Source organism: Thrips palmi, unplaced genomic scaffold, assembly GCF_012932325.1.
Source record: "Thrips palmi isolate BJ-2018 unplaced genomic scaffold, TpBJ-2018v1 HiC_scaffold_16, whole genome shotgun sequence".
NCBI lineage: Eukaryota > Metazoa > Arthropoda > Insecta > Thysanoptera > Thripidae > Thrips > Thrips palmi.
This window is the reverse complement of record NW_023144625.1, coordinates 8,983,160-8,994,804: the sequence shown is the minus strand read 5'-3', so window position 1 is coordinate 8,994,804 and position 11,645 is coordinate 8,983,160. Positions and strand designations below refer to the sequence as shown.

The 11,645-nt window shown below is 45.7% G+C and overlaps 1 protein-coding gene across 4 annotated transcripts; it reads right to left on the bottom strand.

Moving 5' to 3' along the window:
• Positions 1 to 1,501: 1,501 nt before the first annotated feature.
• LOC117642760 lies at positions 1,502 to 9,782 on the bottom strand. 4 transcript variants are annotated; one of them, XM_034381283.1, is made up of 5 exons: positions 9,660 to 9,782; positions 7,926 to 8,021; positions 5,155 to 6,249; positions 2,744 to 2,754; positions 1,502 to 2,065 (listed from the first exon to the last, which is right to left on the bottom strand). In XM_034381283.1, the coding sequence occupies exons 2-5, from the start codon at positions 7,959 to 7,961 to the stop codon at positions 1,837 to 1,839; spliced, it is 1,371 nt and encodes a 456-aa protein (XP_034237174.1). In that variant the 5' UTR covers positions 7,962 to 8,021; positions 9,660 to 9,782; the 3' UTR covers positions 1,502 to 1,836. The 4 variants fall into 4 exon arrangements, with proteins under 4 accessions (XP_034237174.1, XP_034237176.1, XP_034237173.1 ...); XM_034381285.1 differs by lacking the exon at positions 9,660 to 9,782 and adding an exon at positions 8,745 to 8,986; XM_034381282.1 differs by lacking the exon at positions 9,660 to 9,782 and adding an exon at positions 8,433 to 8,705.
• Positions 9,783 to 11,645: the final 1,863 nt, after the last annotated feature.

The window sequence follows — 11,645 nt, the reverse complement described above, 5'->3', positions numbered from 1 at the left end:
TTTGCAGATTCGTGTGTATGTCCTTCCCTTGCACACGGGTTTCTGCTTCAGCCAGCGAGGGAGGGTGTGGCAGTTCGAAATACGGGCAGTTCGAAACAAACACCAGTATGAAACCAATGAGGGAAATTCTCATTTGTTTTAAACTGCCCCACCCTCCCAAGGGATTCTTTTGCAACTCATAGTACATACTCGGTAAGGTTACCGAGTATGTACTATGAGTTGCAAAAGAATCGGACCCGGCCGGCCGGGCTCGGCGATACCCCGCGCTCAGGCTGGTGCTGAAGAAGCGCGGACAGGTAGGAAGACGGTCGGTCGCCGGGCCGCCTTGTTGCCAAACTATAACTGCAAGTGCACAATAGCTTTATGAGTGAATGACACCTCGACCCGACCCCTGTTCTGGGCGCCGCAGAGCAGCCGAGCAGCTCTGCTTACCCGGCCGCGCGCGTCGGCGCGAGTGCGATTTTTACAAGTTCATTCTCGTGTAAAAATGACTAGTTTTGAGAACGCTACCAGAATGCGTTTCAAGATGAGCTGATTATTTTATTATAAGGTGTTCAATTAACTTTTTCTTACTTCATGAAAATAATCCTAGAAAATTTATTTTTATATGCACAGATTGGAAATTGAGTTTCCAATACATTGGTCGACATTCCAAACGCCCTGGAAAATTTGCATTCGAGAATCAGCCGAGTCGCCTCCTGGTTATTGTGTCGAGGGCCTCTTTTACTCCGAGCTGCACCGCTGCGAGGGTGCTGACACGCAGATTTATTGCCCCTCGACCCAAAATAAAAATTTTCAAAACACTCAATTTTTGATTTTGAATTGGGTGGAAATGGCTTCCTTGCAAAGTTGCGGGTCCAGCCATATGTTGAAATTTTGTTCTACGCCAATTTTAACCGATATTTTAGGCCAAATCCGGTTGCCTACAGCCCGCTCCGGGCTCCGGGCCCAGGCGGCCCAGGGCAGGCCTTTTGCACTCTGGTGCATGCTGCCCCCCTCCCCTCCCGGCACGTGCAGTTTATAGTTAGACAACAGCGCAGCCCTGCGTCGGTCCATCTGCCGAGAAGCCCGCCCGTCTTCGGCAGACGTCTGGGCGCGGGGTAGCGCCGGGCCCGGCCGGCCGGGTTCGATTCTTTTGCAACTCATAGTACTTGTTGCTGTGAACACAGCCAACAGCATGTATGCGCATGTTCGAGCGTTTGATAGTAGTAGAAAGTTGATTTAATGAGTGCACACGTGCACACTTCAATTTGTAGATGTAGGGAGTATTGTGAAAACTCAGAACACAGGTCATTGATGTTACGTGACGAAGATTTGAAATAAATCAGACTTAGAACTCAGTGAGATTACTTATTAAGTAACAATCGTGTGTGAACTGTTGTTAAAGAGGCATTCCTGCTTCCATTTTATCAAAATAATTGTGCCATTTCTTTGCTTCATCTGGTTGCCGAGATGATTTTTATGTGCATAGGAATGGGTGTTTCAAAGAATCAACACTTTCTTTAATTCATTTATTCAGTGCTCTTACACTTACAAGGAAAATAAAGATGTTTCACCGTCAGGAACAATTAAACTTATATAAAGCTAGTGGACGGCGAGTTACTCATAGACCTCATTGTGAGTCTTTCTAAAATCTTGATTGTGCTGTGAGACAACTCCCAGACACGCAGGACCATGCTCAAGCACATGTATCCTACAACCACGTCAACAGCATGCAGAGATCAGTTGCACATTTCGTGCCGTACAACCTCGTATGGACCATGACGATGACGCGGTTATGCACAATTTTCGTTGACATTCAATCGCACTGCGTACAAAGTACACTGTAAGGTAGGCTTACAGCCACTTGACGCAGCCCTTCGGGCAGCCGACCTCTTTGAAGTGCGCCGCGAACGAACATCGTCGCAGCCCGGCGGCGGTCTTGAGCTCTTGGTGGCACCCCCAGCGACACCAGTGGCAATCACAGTGCGGCGCCGGGAACTCCATGGCATCACAGTCCGCGCGAAGGTGCAGGCCAGGGTTCCTGGCCAGCAGGTCCTGGACAGCGGGGCCGTGCAACCAGGAGGCATCCTCCATAAGTAAAATGTAAGTACAATCAGTCCAATATGTGAATTATGGTACATTACGAATTCTAAAACATAATGCCTTAGTACGAGTCAATAGAAATTGTTGACATGTATGCTGCCCATTCTGCGAGGTTCCTTCATACATCTGAAGTCTCGCCAGACAGCATATCAATGAGTGGCTGCATGCTTAGCAATTTTGGCAGAATGTCAGTATGCCATGTTATGACAGTGCCCGCCAAATGGGTCCGATTATTTCGAGGACTTTATCATTAATGTCAGTGCTCATGAGTACGCTAGTCACATTTAAAGGAGGTCGGTGGTCACGTGATTCTCCCCCCAACCAATAGGAGAGGAGGCAGTTCTTAGAATCTCAAAAGACCTCGAGGAGATCGAATCAACTAAAACTAAGAAAATCGTCATCAAGTCTCCAAATGGTGTGACGTCACCGCTGCTTACATCACAAGAACCGACTAAAGGGAACTGACTAAATATTTTGGTCAAAATTTCGACTAAGTTTTGTTTGATTCGACTAATATTTGGTCGTTTTTATCGTCCACTCATGCTCGATTGGCGTGTTCTTAATTCTACATATTCTTGGTCGCCCTGAAAAACGACTAAATTTCTTAGTACAATCCACTAAATTTTAGTCGATTGAACTTAATTTTTTTGACAGTGAGTGAATGCAGCCCTGAAGGTAAGGAATGGGGAGGAAACCAGTTAATAATGCTGAATTACAGACAAATTGACGAATGGTTTCTAAACAAATCCAGCACTGCAAGTACACTCCGAATGAAAGAGACATGATCATGACTACAATTTTGGGCGAGGAATTCTTTATCACCCAAATTTCGGTGAGGAAGGTTTTCTCACCCAAGTTCTGGTCTTAATACTTTGGAGCAATGTAGGTAGCTGATACACCCTTCCTCACCCAAATTTGGGCGAGGAAGCAATCCTCGCCCAAATTTGTGTGATGAAGTATGCCTCGCTCAAAATTGGGTATTGATCAGGACTTTTTCATTTTCAGTGTACAGTCGAGGTGGCTTTTCATTAAGGGGGCAGTAGCGTCTTTTGCACGTGTTTTGACGATTTTCGAACCTCCTGTTTAGACGTTAATATAAAGATAAGTATGAATGCCAGAGGCAAACGGCAGGCACCATTTGAAAGATAAAAGATTTTACAACATTTTCAAAAAAAAATATTTTGTTTTAGCATTGAATTAGGATGTTTTGTGTTATATGCAAAAATAGTCTGCAAAATTACATGGTTTCACTGCGCGCACGATTGCAGCCAAAGTTTTTAACTTTTTACCAATCGGTAAAATGCATCTGAAAAAGCATGAAATTGCCCATAAAATGCCCTTGGGTTTTAATATTGGCCAGAAAAAATGTGGTTCGTTTCCATTCACTTAAGTTGCAAGATGAGCGATTTCAATAGTTTTTCTTGCCAATATTGAAACCAAGGGTCATTTTATGGGCAATTTCATGCTTTATTACCAGATGCATTTCTGGGGCCGGGGAATCTGGTAAGGGAAGGTGCAGGCCAGGGTTTCTGGCAGCAGATCCTGCAGCGGGGCAGTGAACCAGAGTGAATGAGCCTTTGGGGAGGAACCATTAATTGCTGAATTACGACAAATTACAAAGGTTTCAACAAATCCAACTGCAAGTAACTCCGAATGAAAAATTGTCATGACTAAATTTGGGAGGAATTTTTATCACCCAAATTTCGGTGAGGAAGGTTTCTCACCCAAGTTCTGGCTTAATACTTTGGCTGTAGTACTGATACACCCTTCCTACCAACGGAGGTTCGAAAATTGGGTATGACAGGACTTTTGCATTTTGTGACGTCGAGGTGGGTTTTCATTAACTGACGTGACGGGGGTCGGATAGTAAAAACCCTGCCAGCAAAAACTATCTTTAAAGAAGGTTTCAACCTCCAGTTGTTGTTCACTAGAAGTGTGAAAACTCACTGTGAAGAGCTCTTCACAACGAGTTTTTACACTCCAGAAAGATTCTAACCAACGGGTATAGACTGATAAGTATAATTTCTATTCTGTATTTTTTAATATAGGTGCATACAAAGCTACGAATCTGTTGAGAGCTTTGAAAAGAAAAACAACAAATTTTATGGTCAATCTTAACGTTTTAAAGGGGTTGTACACTTCGCAAGGTATAAATAATTAAGCGATAAGAGACTTCGTACATTACTGCGATACGTCCCGGAGAAACGTCCCATGCCGATGCAAGCGAAGTGGTAACTAAAGCGTAAGTAACTCTGTGCTTGAGTCAAGCATAAAGTTATGTTTGAAGACGTTACGCTTGAAATGAAGCATACTCTGGAAATTGCCCCCATGCTTTTAGATGGAGGGAATCTTGGCGGATGAGACTGTTACGCTTCATTTCAATCGTAAATTCATCACGCTTGGAAACAGAGGGACGTAACACTACGCTTCAGTTTTACCAGTGATTGCACTACTCGCGCGAGACCAATGCATTGCACCAAAAGAGTACTACACGGAAGCTCTGCACGGTAAAAACGGTACCTGGTTTTCCCAGGAAGCCTATGGTAGAAACATAGGCGATTTCCAGGGAGTTCCTGGGAAAACCAGGAACCATTTTTACCGTGTGGCCTGGAAGAAACACAAAAACGGAAGTAAGAAGTTGCAGTTTCTATGAGAAATATAGGCTGCGGATGAGCCCCAGACCTCATGCGCAACGTACATCGCTCATAGCAGCTTCTCACTTCCGTTTTCTTCTTCTTCTTCCGGGCCAGAGCTCCTTTGCAGTACTCTATTGGTGCGATGAAGACGTGTTGAAACGTAAGGCACCAATTGACGCTATGCTCATGGCGTTTGGACTCGCGGTGTAGTACCATGTGGGCGAAAAGAACCCGACCGCTCCGGCCGGCTGTGGCTGGGGTTTTATGGTCACAGCGTCTAAACCTTTCAACTTAGAAGAGTAAAGTAAAGCTGTGCAAGAAACAATCGGCTCTCTTACTATAGCCCTCTAAATTCAACGGTTCGCTGTGACCAGAAAACCCCGGCCAGAGCCGGCCGGAGCGGTCCGGTTCTTTTGGCTCACATTCGTCCTACCTTTACAGGCGGCAGCGTCAGCGAGGTGAGGCGGGGCGCCGACTCTGGGCTCACCGCCCGCATGAAGTCGTCGCAGAGCTTTGCGTCCGCAGACATGTAGGTGATGGACTGCAAAATCGAGATTGTGAGCGTCTGCAGGGAGGGGAACCGTGCCAGGACACCGGCCATCGCCCTCAGCGAGTCCGACGCACACAACAGACTTAGAGATTCAAGAGAGGGGGCTGACGGCGACGCCGCAAGAGCGAAGAGGGGATCCGCCGGGCTCGGCAAGGCTTTTACGAAAGTCAACTTCACGGATCGGAGCTGTGCCGATTGCCGAAGGAAGTCCAGAGCCTCGGGGGGGAATGGGTACTCTCCAAAAGCTATCAACTTGAGCTTGTGAACATGGGATAACGCTTCAGAATAAGCCAGGTCGCTGTTCAAGTGGCAGGTCAATGATTGCAGATTTGGTGCAACAATCGTGCGCAACGCCGAGGGAAGCTGCCCTCCTGTCATGAGGCACACATTTTCCAGAGTGGCTGCATGTGTCCTCAACAACAACTGGACGAAATAGTCTGCCGAATATCCGTAAATGAGCTTGGTTAGAGATGGCTTCACCGCCTGTGTCGAAAGTAGTGCATCCGACAGTGGTGGAGAGCATTGCATCCTCAATTCCAGTTCGCAGAGGTCTTTAAGACCGTAGATCAGTTCAAAGAACGCAGGTGGAAAATGCACCTCACTCAACGTGTCAAGTTGAACCACTCTTAAACCACCCAAAGCAGACAACTTTCGGATCAGGTCTATGACCAAGGTCACACTTTCCTGTTGTTGGATCATGAAGGTGACAGAAGCGACTGCGCACGTTATGCTCGGCACGAGGGGGGCCACTGCCTGCAAGGTGGGCCTGAAGAACATGTCCTTGAGAAACATACTGCCCAGGCAGGGGGCCAGGCGGAGGACGGCGCGCAGCAGCCCGGCGTCCGACAGCCAGACAGACCGCCACAAATCCGGATGCAGGCAGAGGTCTCGGAAGCGGCGGCACACCAGGCGGCAGCGCAGGAGCTCCGCCGGCGACAAGAAGGCCAGCACGGCCAGCAGAGCGTCGTCCGGCAAGGGCTGTGGGCAGGCAGGAACGAGTCAGGGCACCACTCCAAATCCATTGGCGATACTGGAGTATCTCTTAAGGCGAAACAATTGAGCGCACTGTGAAAATTTGTTGTAACTTTATGACAAAACCGATTTCCGGCAGCACTCCCTCCAGTATTCAACCAAAAACCAAATGCTGATTCGACTTGTAATCACACCGATTAATATGCTGACGTTTAGAAAAATAGACGCCTGCCGAAGGCGCCAACGCCGCAGGCCAAGGTAGGAGTAAACGCCAGGTGTGGACTGTCATAACAGGCGCAGCATCGCGAAGCCTGTTGCGACAAGACACGGTCTGGCCTAGACCTACCTTGTTAAAAAGATGGTCCGAACATTTTCTACCTTACTCTAATATCCATCCCAAATGATGGAATTCGACAAATTCAAGATGAGAGGTCCTTTACACTGAAGCGACCAGGTCACACGGTAGAAACGGTTCACTGTTAAAAATTGTTGTTTTAAAACAACAACACAATTTACCAACCTCGACAACGCTGCTGTTTGTGAACAAGTTTGCTTGTTTTAAAACAACGAATTCGTTGCTAATTATTTTTATGACTTAAGCTGTTTCAAAACAATATTTTGCTGCGTACAAACAACCCGGACAATCTAAGAAGTGGTTACTGCGGGGTAACCGGGACTCTACTAGGTCTGTGACCTAATCGGCAATAAAAATTGGTGCAAATAAGGCTGTCTACCGGTTTACAAACATCTTGTGGACGAACGACGCAACTCGTTAGTAAACAACGAAAGTCATTTGAAAACAACTTTGATCATTAAGAAAATTAGCAACATATTTACTGCTAAATTACAACATAATTTTTAACAGTGTTCCTGGTTTTCCCAGGAACCCCTGGAAATCGCCTATGTCTTCGCCATAGGGCTCCTGGGAAAACCAGGTACCGTTTTTACCGTGCATATGGAGTATTTTAATCAAGATTCGATAAGATCTTTTAGCGTACTTCAAAGTGTCTAGAGAAAAAAACTGCACCAGTAGTGGTGTCGTTCACATATTACGTAATCACCTACGGAGGTGGAGCTCGGTCATGCTTGAAGCATCGAAGGTTAGGTTTGCGAATGATTACATGGGGTAGGGAGGGGTAAAAAATTTACCTTAAGGCGATGAGGTAACATGTGGACGATCCCCACTCTCCGTGACGTCACGATAAAACGAATGTGGAACAAAATGTATGTTCCTTGGGACATGGTGTCACATTCGTTTGAATGTTAATCCGCCATAAACAAATTTACAGGAACCTGCACGGTAAAAACGGATCCTAGTTTTCCCAGAGAATTCCTGGGAATCGCCTAGGGGTAAGTTGGGAAAGAAAGGCACTGGGTAAGAGCGCACCCTTATGGAGCAGATGTCTTGACTTTGAGCACTCCGGTGACCAGTTATTTCACCTAAAAACGTAAATCTGAGTGTGAATTTCCTGTCAAATGGATGCCGAGATGTCTGCAGTCTACCTCATGGGGTTGAACTTTTCTTACCCTGTGCTTTTCTTACCCGACTTACCCCTATGTCTTTACCATACGCCTCTGGACAAAACGCGTATCGGTTTTTACCGTGACATTTTGTTACATTCGTTTTAAGGTGGGGTCACGTTCCGGGGATGAGAAAGCGTACGGTAAAATGGAGTACTTACCGATTGTTTTGACTCCACCATTGCTCCACCATCCATTGCCACAAATGAACGTTGAGGGACGCAGTTTCCGGGAGCACGAAGCAGACAGGGACCCACCTGCACAGATTACACGCTAACATCAGAGTGGATCAGAGAGACTAGAACCACTTCGCGATTAGTAAGGGATTCACTAACGACGGTTTCGTTGGCGACCCCGTGGAAGAACACTGCGGCAAAAAGGTACGGAAAATTCTGGTAATTGTTTTCCCAGGATTCTCCGTAGCCCTCTAATCAACATTCTCCGTAGGCTCTTACAGTCTTCTCCGTAGGACCTGAAGGACTGTACAGTCCTACGGAAATCACTGTTGTAAGGTCCCACGGAGAATACTGTGCGGTCCTACGGAAAATGCCGTAAGAGCCTACGGAGAGTATTTATAAGAGGGCTACGGAGAATTACCACAAGCTGTTAACAGAATTTTCCGTAGCTTTATGCCACAGCGAACTGCACCAGAATTCGGGCAAACTTACGGGAAATCACGCCTGCACCTCCCACGCGACAAGCAATAGAGGACACCGTGTCGGACAAGTAGGTGGTACGAGTGTGATATCTCCTGCAATGCGGCTCGAGTTCAGCGCATCCGTTTCCCGATCTCGAAGCTTCTTGCGAAGAAATTCTCAAGAATACGCAGGACATGCCGCGCAAGCTTTCGTATTACGCTTCGTATTTCGAAGCGTTTCCTCGTAACTTGCGATGCGAATCTTGAAAAGATTCGTATAGAGCAATCTAGTCGTCGCCGACCGAAGAACAAGAAGAAACCGGAACTAGGGCTGGCAACCTACTTTGGGGCACTTTGGTGAACTTTTTTCAGAGTTGTCTGTGGCGTATCTTTTTCAAAAGCACTTTCGTCTGTTTCAAATACATTTTGACACAGAAATAACAACATTTGTTCACATTTTTTCTTGAAACCGGGCTCGCTACCTACTCCGTTTCATCACGGTTTCCGGTTTTGTTCTTCTATTTCTTCTCCGATCGGCGGTAACTAGAATGCTCTATGATGGTCTCTTCGCTTCGTATTATGCTTGCAAATTTCAGCAATACATAGCTCAATTTTCTGCGCGCCAATGCACGAAATTAAAGGAGCACTTCGTAACGTAAAAATTAGTGCGCGACAATGCACGATTTTCTGCATACTTGCGCACGAGATCGTGCATTGTCACGCTCAAATTCGTGCGTTACGACGTGCATGTTTAATGTCGAGCGCTGGCGCGCAGAAAAAAATTGATAGTAATTTAGTGTGAGAGTAAACATCAAGGGGTCCCCAACCGAGCCGGCGAGCGTACATTGTCTTAAAGTCAAAACTGACTTTTTTGACTTTTTTGTGACTTTTTGATTGTTTTTTGACTTTTTTGTGACTTTTTTGAGTATCTTTTCTGACTTTTTGCGACTGTTTTGCCTTGGAACTTTTTTCATTTTCACACGTTTTAATGACTTTTTGACTTTTAAATGACTTTTTGACCTTTAAATGACTTTTTTGACTTTAAAAGTTACTTTTCCACCAGCGTTTATTGAAATTTGCCATTTTTAAAGGCTGTTTCGTGACTTTTTGGATACTTTATAGTGGTTTTTCTGTTACTTTTTGACTTTTGTGACTTTTTGACTTTTAGTGACTTTTTTAATGACTTTTTCACCCGTGTACACCGATTTTCGCCGGTTGGGGACCCCTTGGTAAACATGATACCAAAACGAAACAGTACCTGAGCGCAGCTTCAGTAGGCGCTGTTTCGGTCGGTACACCCGAACCGCTCGGAACGAAATGGATTCTTAGCTGAACCAGGTAGAAGTTAGCTGCACTGAAAATCGATTGGAGTGATTTCTTGCCGCTGCAGGGGCGTGAATCTCTATCAGGGATGACGATTGTAGCAGATGAACTTGCCACGCCCCTTGCGGCATCCCAGCCGTAATGAGCTTGGGGTCGGAGAGAACTCCGTCCACTTTCACCCGTGTTGTCCTGTTGGTAACGAAGTTGTGAACTAATTATACAACACGTTTGGAAAATCCTTGTGGTCGTAGCTTAGCCACCAGCTCCGTAGGGGGTACACGGTCGAAGGCCGCTTCCACGTCGAGGGCCGCAAGAGCGACGGTCATTCCCTGTTCAGCAGCAGAGCATACTTTGTCCAGAACACGGGCTAGCTGGAGTACCGCGCTGTGGTTTGCCCGAAATCCAAACTGCTCATCAGGGAGCACCTTTAGTTCTGCTTCTTCTCGAAGGATGTACAGGAGAATAAACTTCTCATACAGTTTGGAAATGTTACTTAGGAGACTAATTGGACGGTAGGTCTCCGGGAGTGACGCGTCTTTCCGAGGCTTCGGCAAGACTTTCAGTATAGCCTCCTTCCAGATGGTGGGGAAACTGCTATTCTGAAGCAGGACTTGTAAAAGCACCGCCAGGCTGTCGAGCCAGTGAGGTGAGGTGGGAGAAGCTTAAGCACTTCGTTCGATATATATCATCAAAACCCGGTGCCTTGCGCTTCGGGAGCTGGTCAATCATCTCCTTGAAGGCAAGGGGGGGTGACTCTCCCGAACCGTGTATTATATATTATAGGTATTATAGAGTATTGTAGGTATTATTCCGAATATTATATTTGGATAATTGTGTCGCTTTAAGTGGTTTTTCGTGTAGCAAGGGTTTCCAAAATACGCAAGATAGTTGAAACCACGGATTCCGGCTTGCGCTCTGAGCCTCAAAATACTACCGCACATCTTTAAAATCTCTTAAGAGAATTCTGGATTTCTTTTCTGAGGTGAGCTCATCTATCTTTTTGATTACGGCATCATAATTACGCCTGTTATCCACAGTTGAGATTTCACCATTTTCAGTGACAACTCTCTGCTGGGCGAGTGAGTCAGCAAATGAATTGTACAAATTCCTGAGCTCATCTCCTCCCTGGAGAAGAAGTGCCGCCCACTTTTCTTCAGTGGTGGCTTGAGTGTACCTTTGATCAATTAAAAACAGCTCAAATTTTTGTTTGAACTGCGTCCAAGCCTCACTCATATTTGGTCCTTTCAAGTGAACAGGCCCCAATAATCTGTCATTCCTCTCCATTTTGAATAAAACTGATTATGATAGTACTGACGATAGTTGTTCTGCACACCCCAACTCAAGTCCAGTTCACAGATTTTTCCACTGATTGACACTATCACTTCCAATGACAGTTGTACTCAACACGTGGTCCTACCGACTGCGCCATGTTGTAGTTCGGGAGAAAAGGGTTGACAATAGAGAACACCGGTGAAGATCAAATGAGAGCTTTATTAATGTCAGAGCTTGTATTTATAGATTCTCCAGGATTCTGGAGGGCGAATAGCCACCTGGCTATTGGCAGTCATCCAGCACTATATGCAGTAGCCATGGATGTACGCAGTAAAGTCACTGCCTACTAGAACACCTTCCCCTCCAGTTTTTTAATGAAAACAATTCTGTTGATTTCAGAGCGTGTTGGTGATTGTCATTTTTAGGTAATGTTTGCCTTATGTTTATTTTGGAGTAGGGTATGTTCATGGCAAACACACTTAATTCTTATGGACTTTTTAAATGCATAAGGACGCATTTTTTTATGCATAGTTATGCATGCGCAGAAACGTCCTTAAGGTATGTAAAAAATTATGCATCACTGTGTACTTTTTATGCGTCTTCCTGCATAAAATGTACACAGTGATGCATAATATTATACATAACATAT

Coding starts and splice junctions, on each gene's coding strand:
- LOC117642760 (XM_034381283.1), bottom strand. CDS start 7,961: ATGGATGGTGGAGCAATGGTGGAGTCAAAACAATCG. Junction 6,250..7,925: donor TGGTGGAGTCAAAACAATCG/GTAAGTACTCCA, acceptor GCCTGCCCACAG/CCCTTGCCGGACGACGCTCT.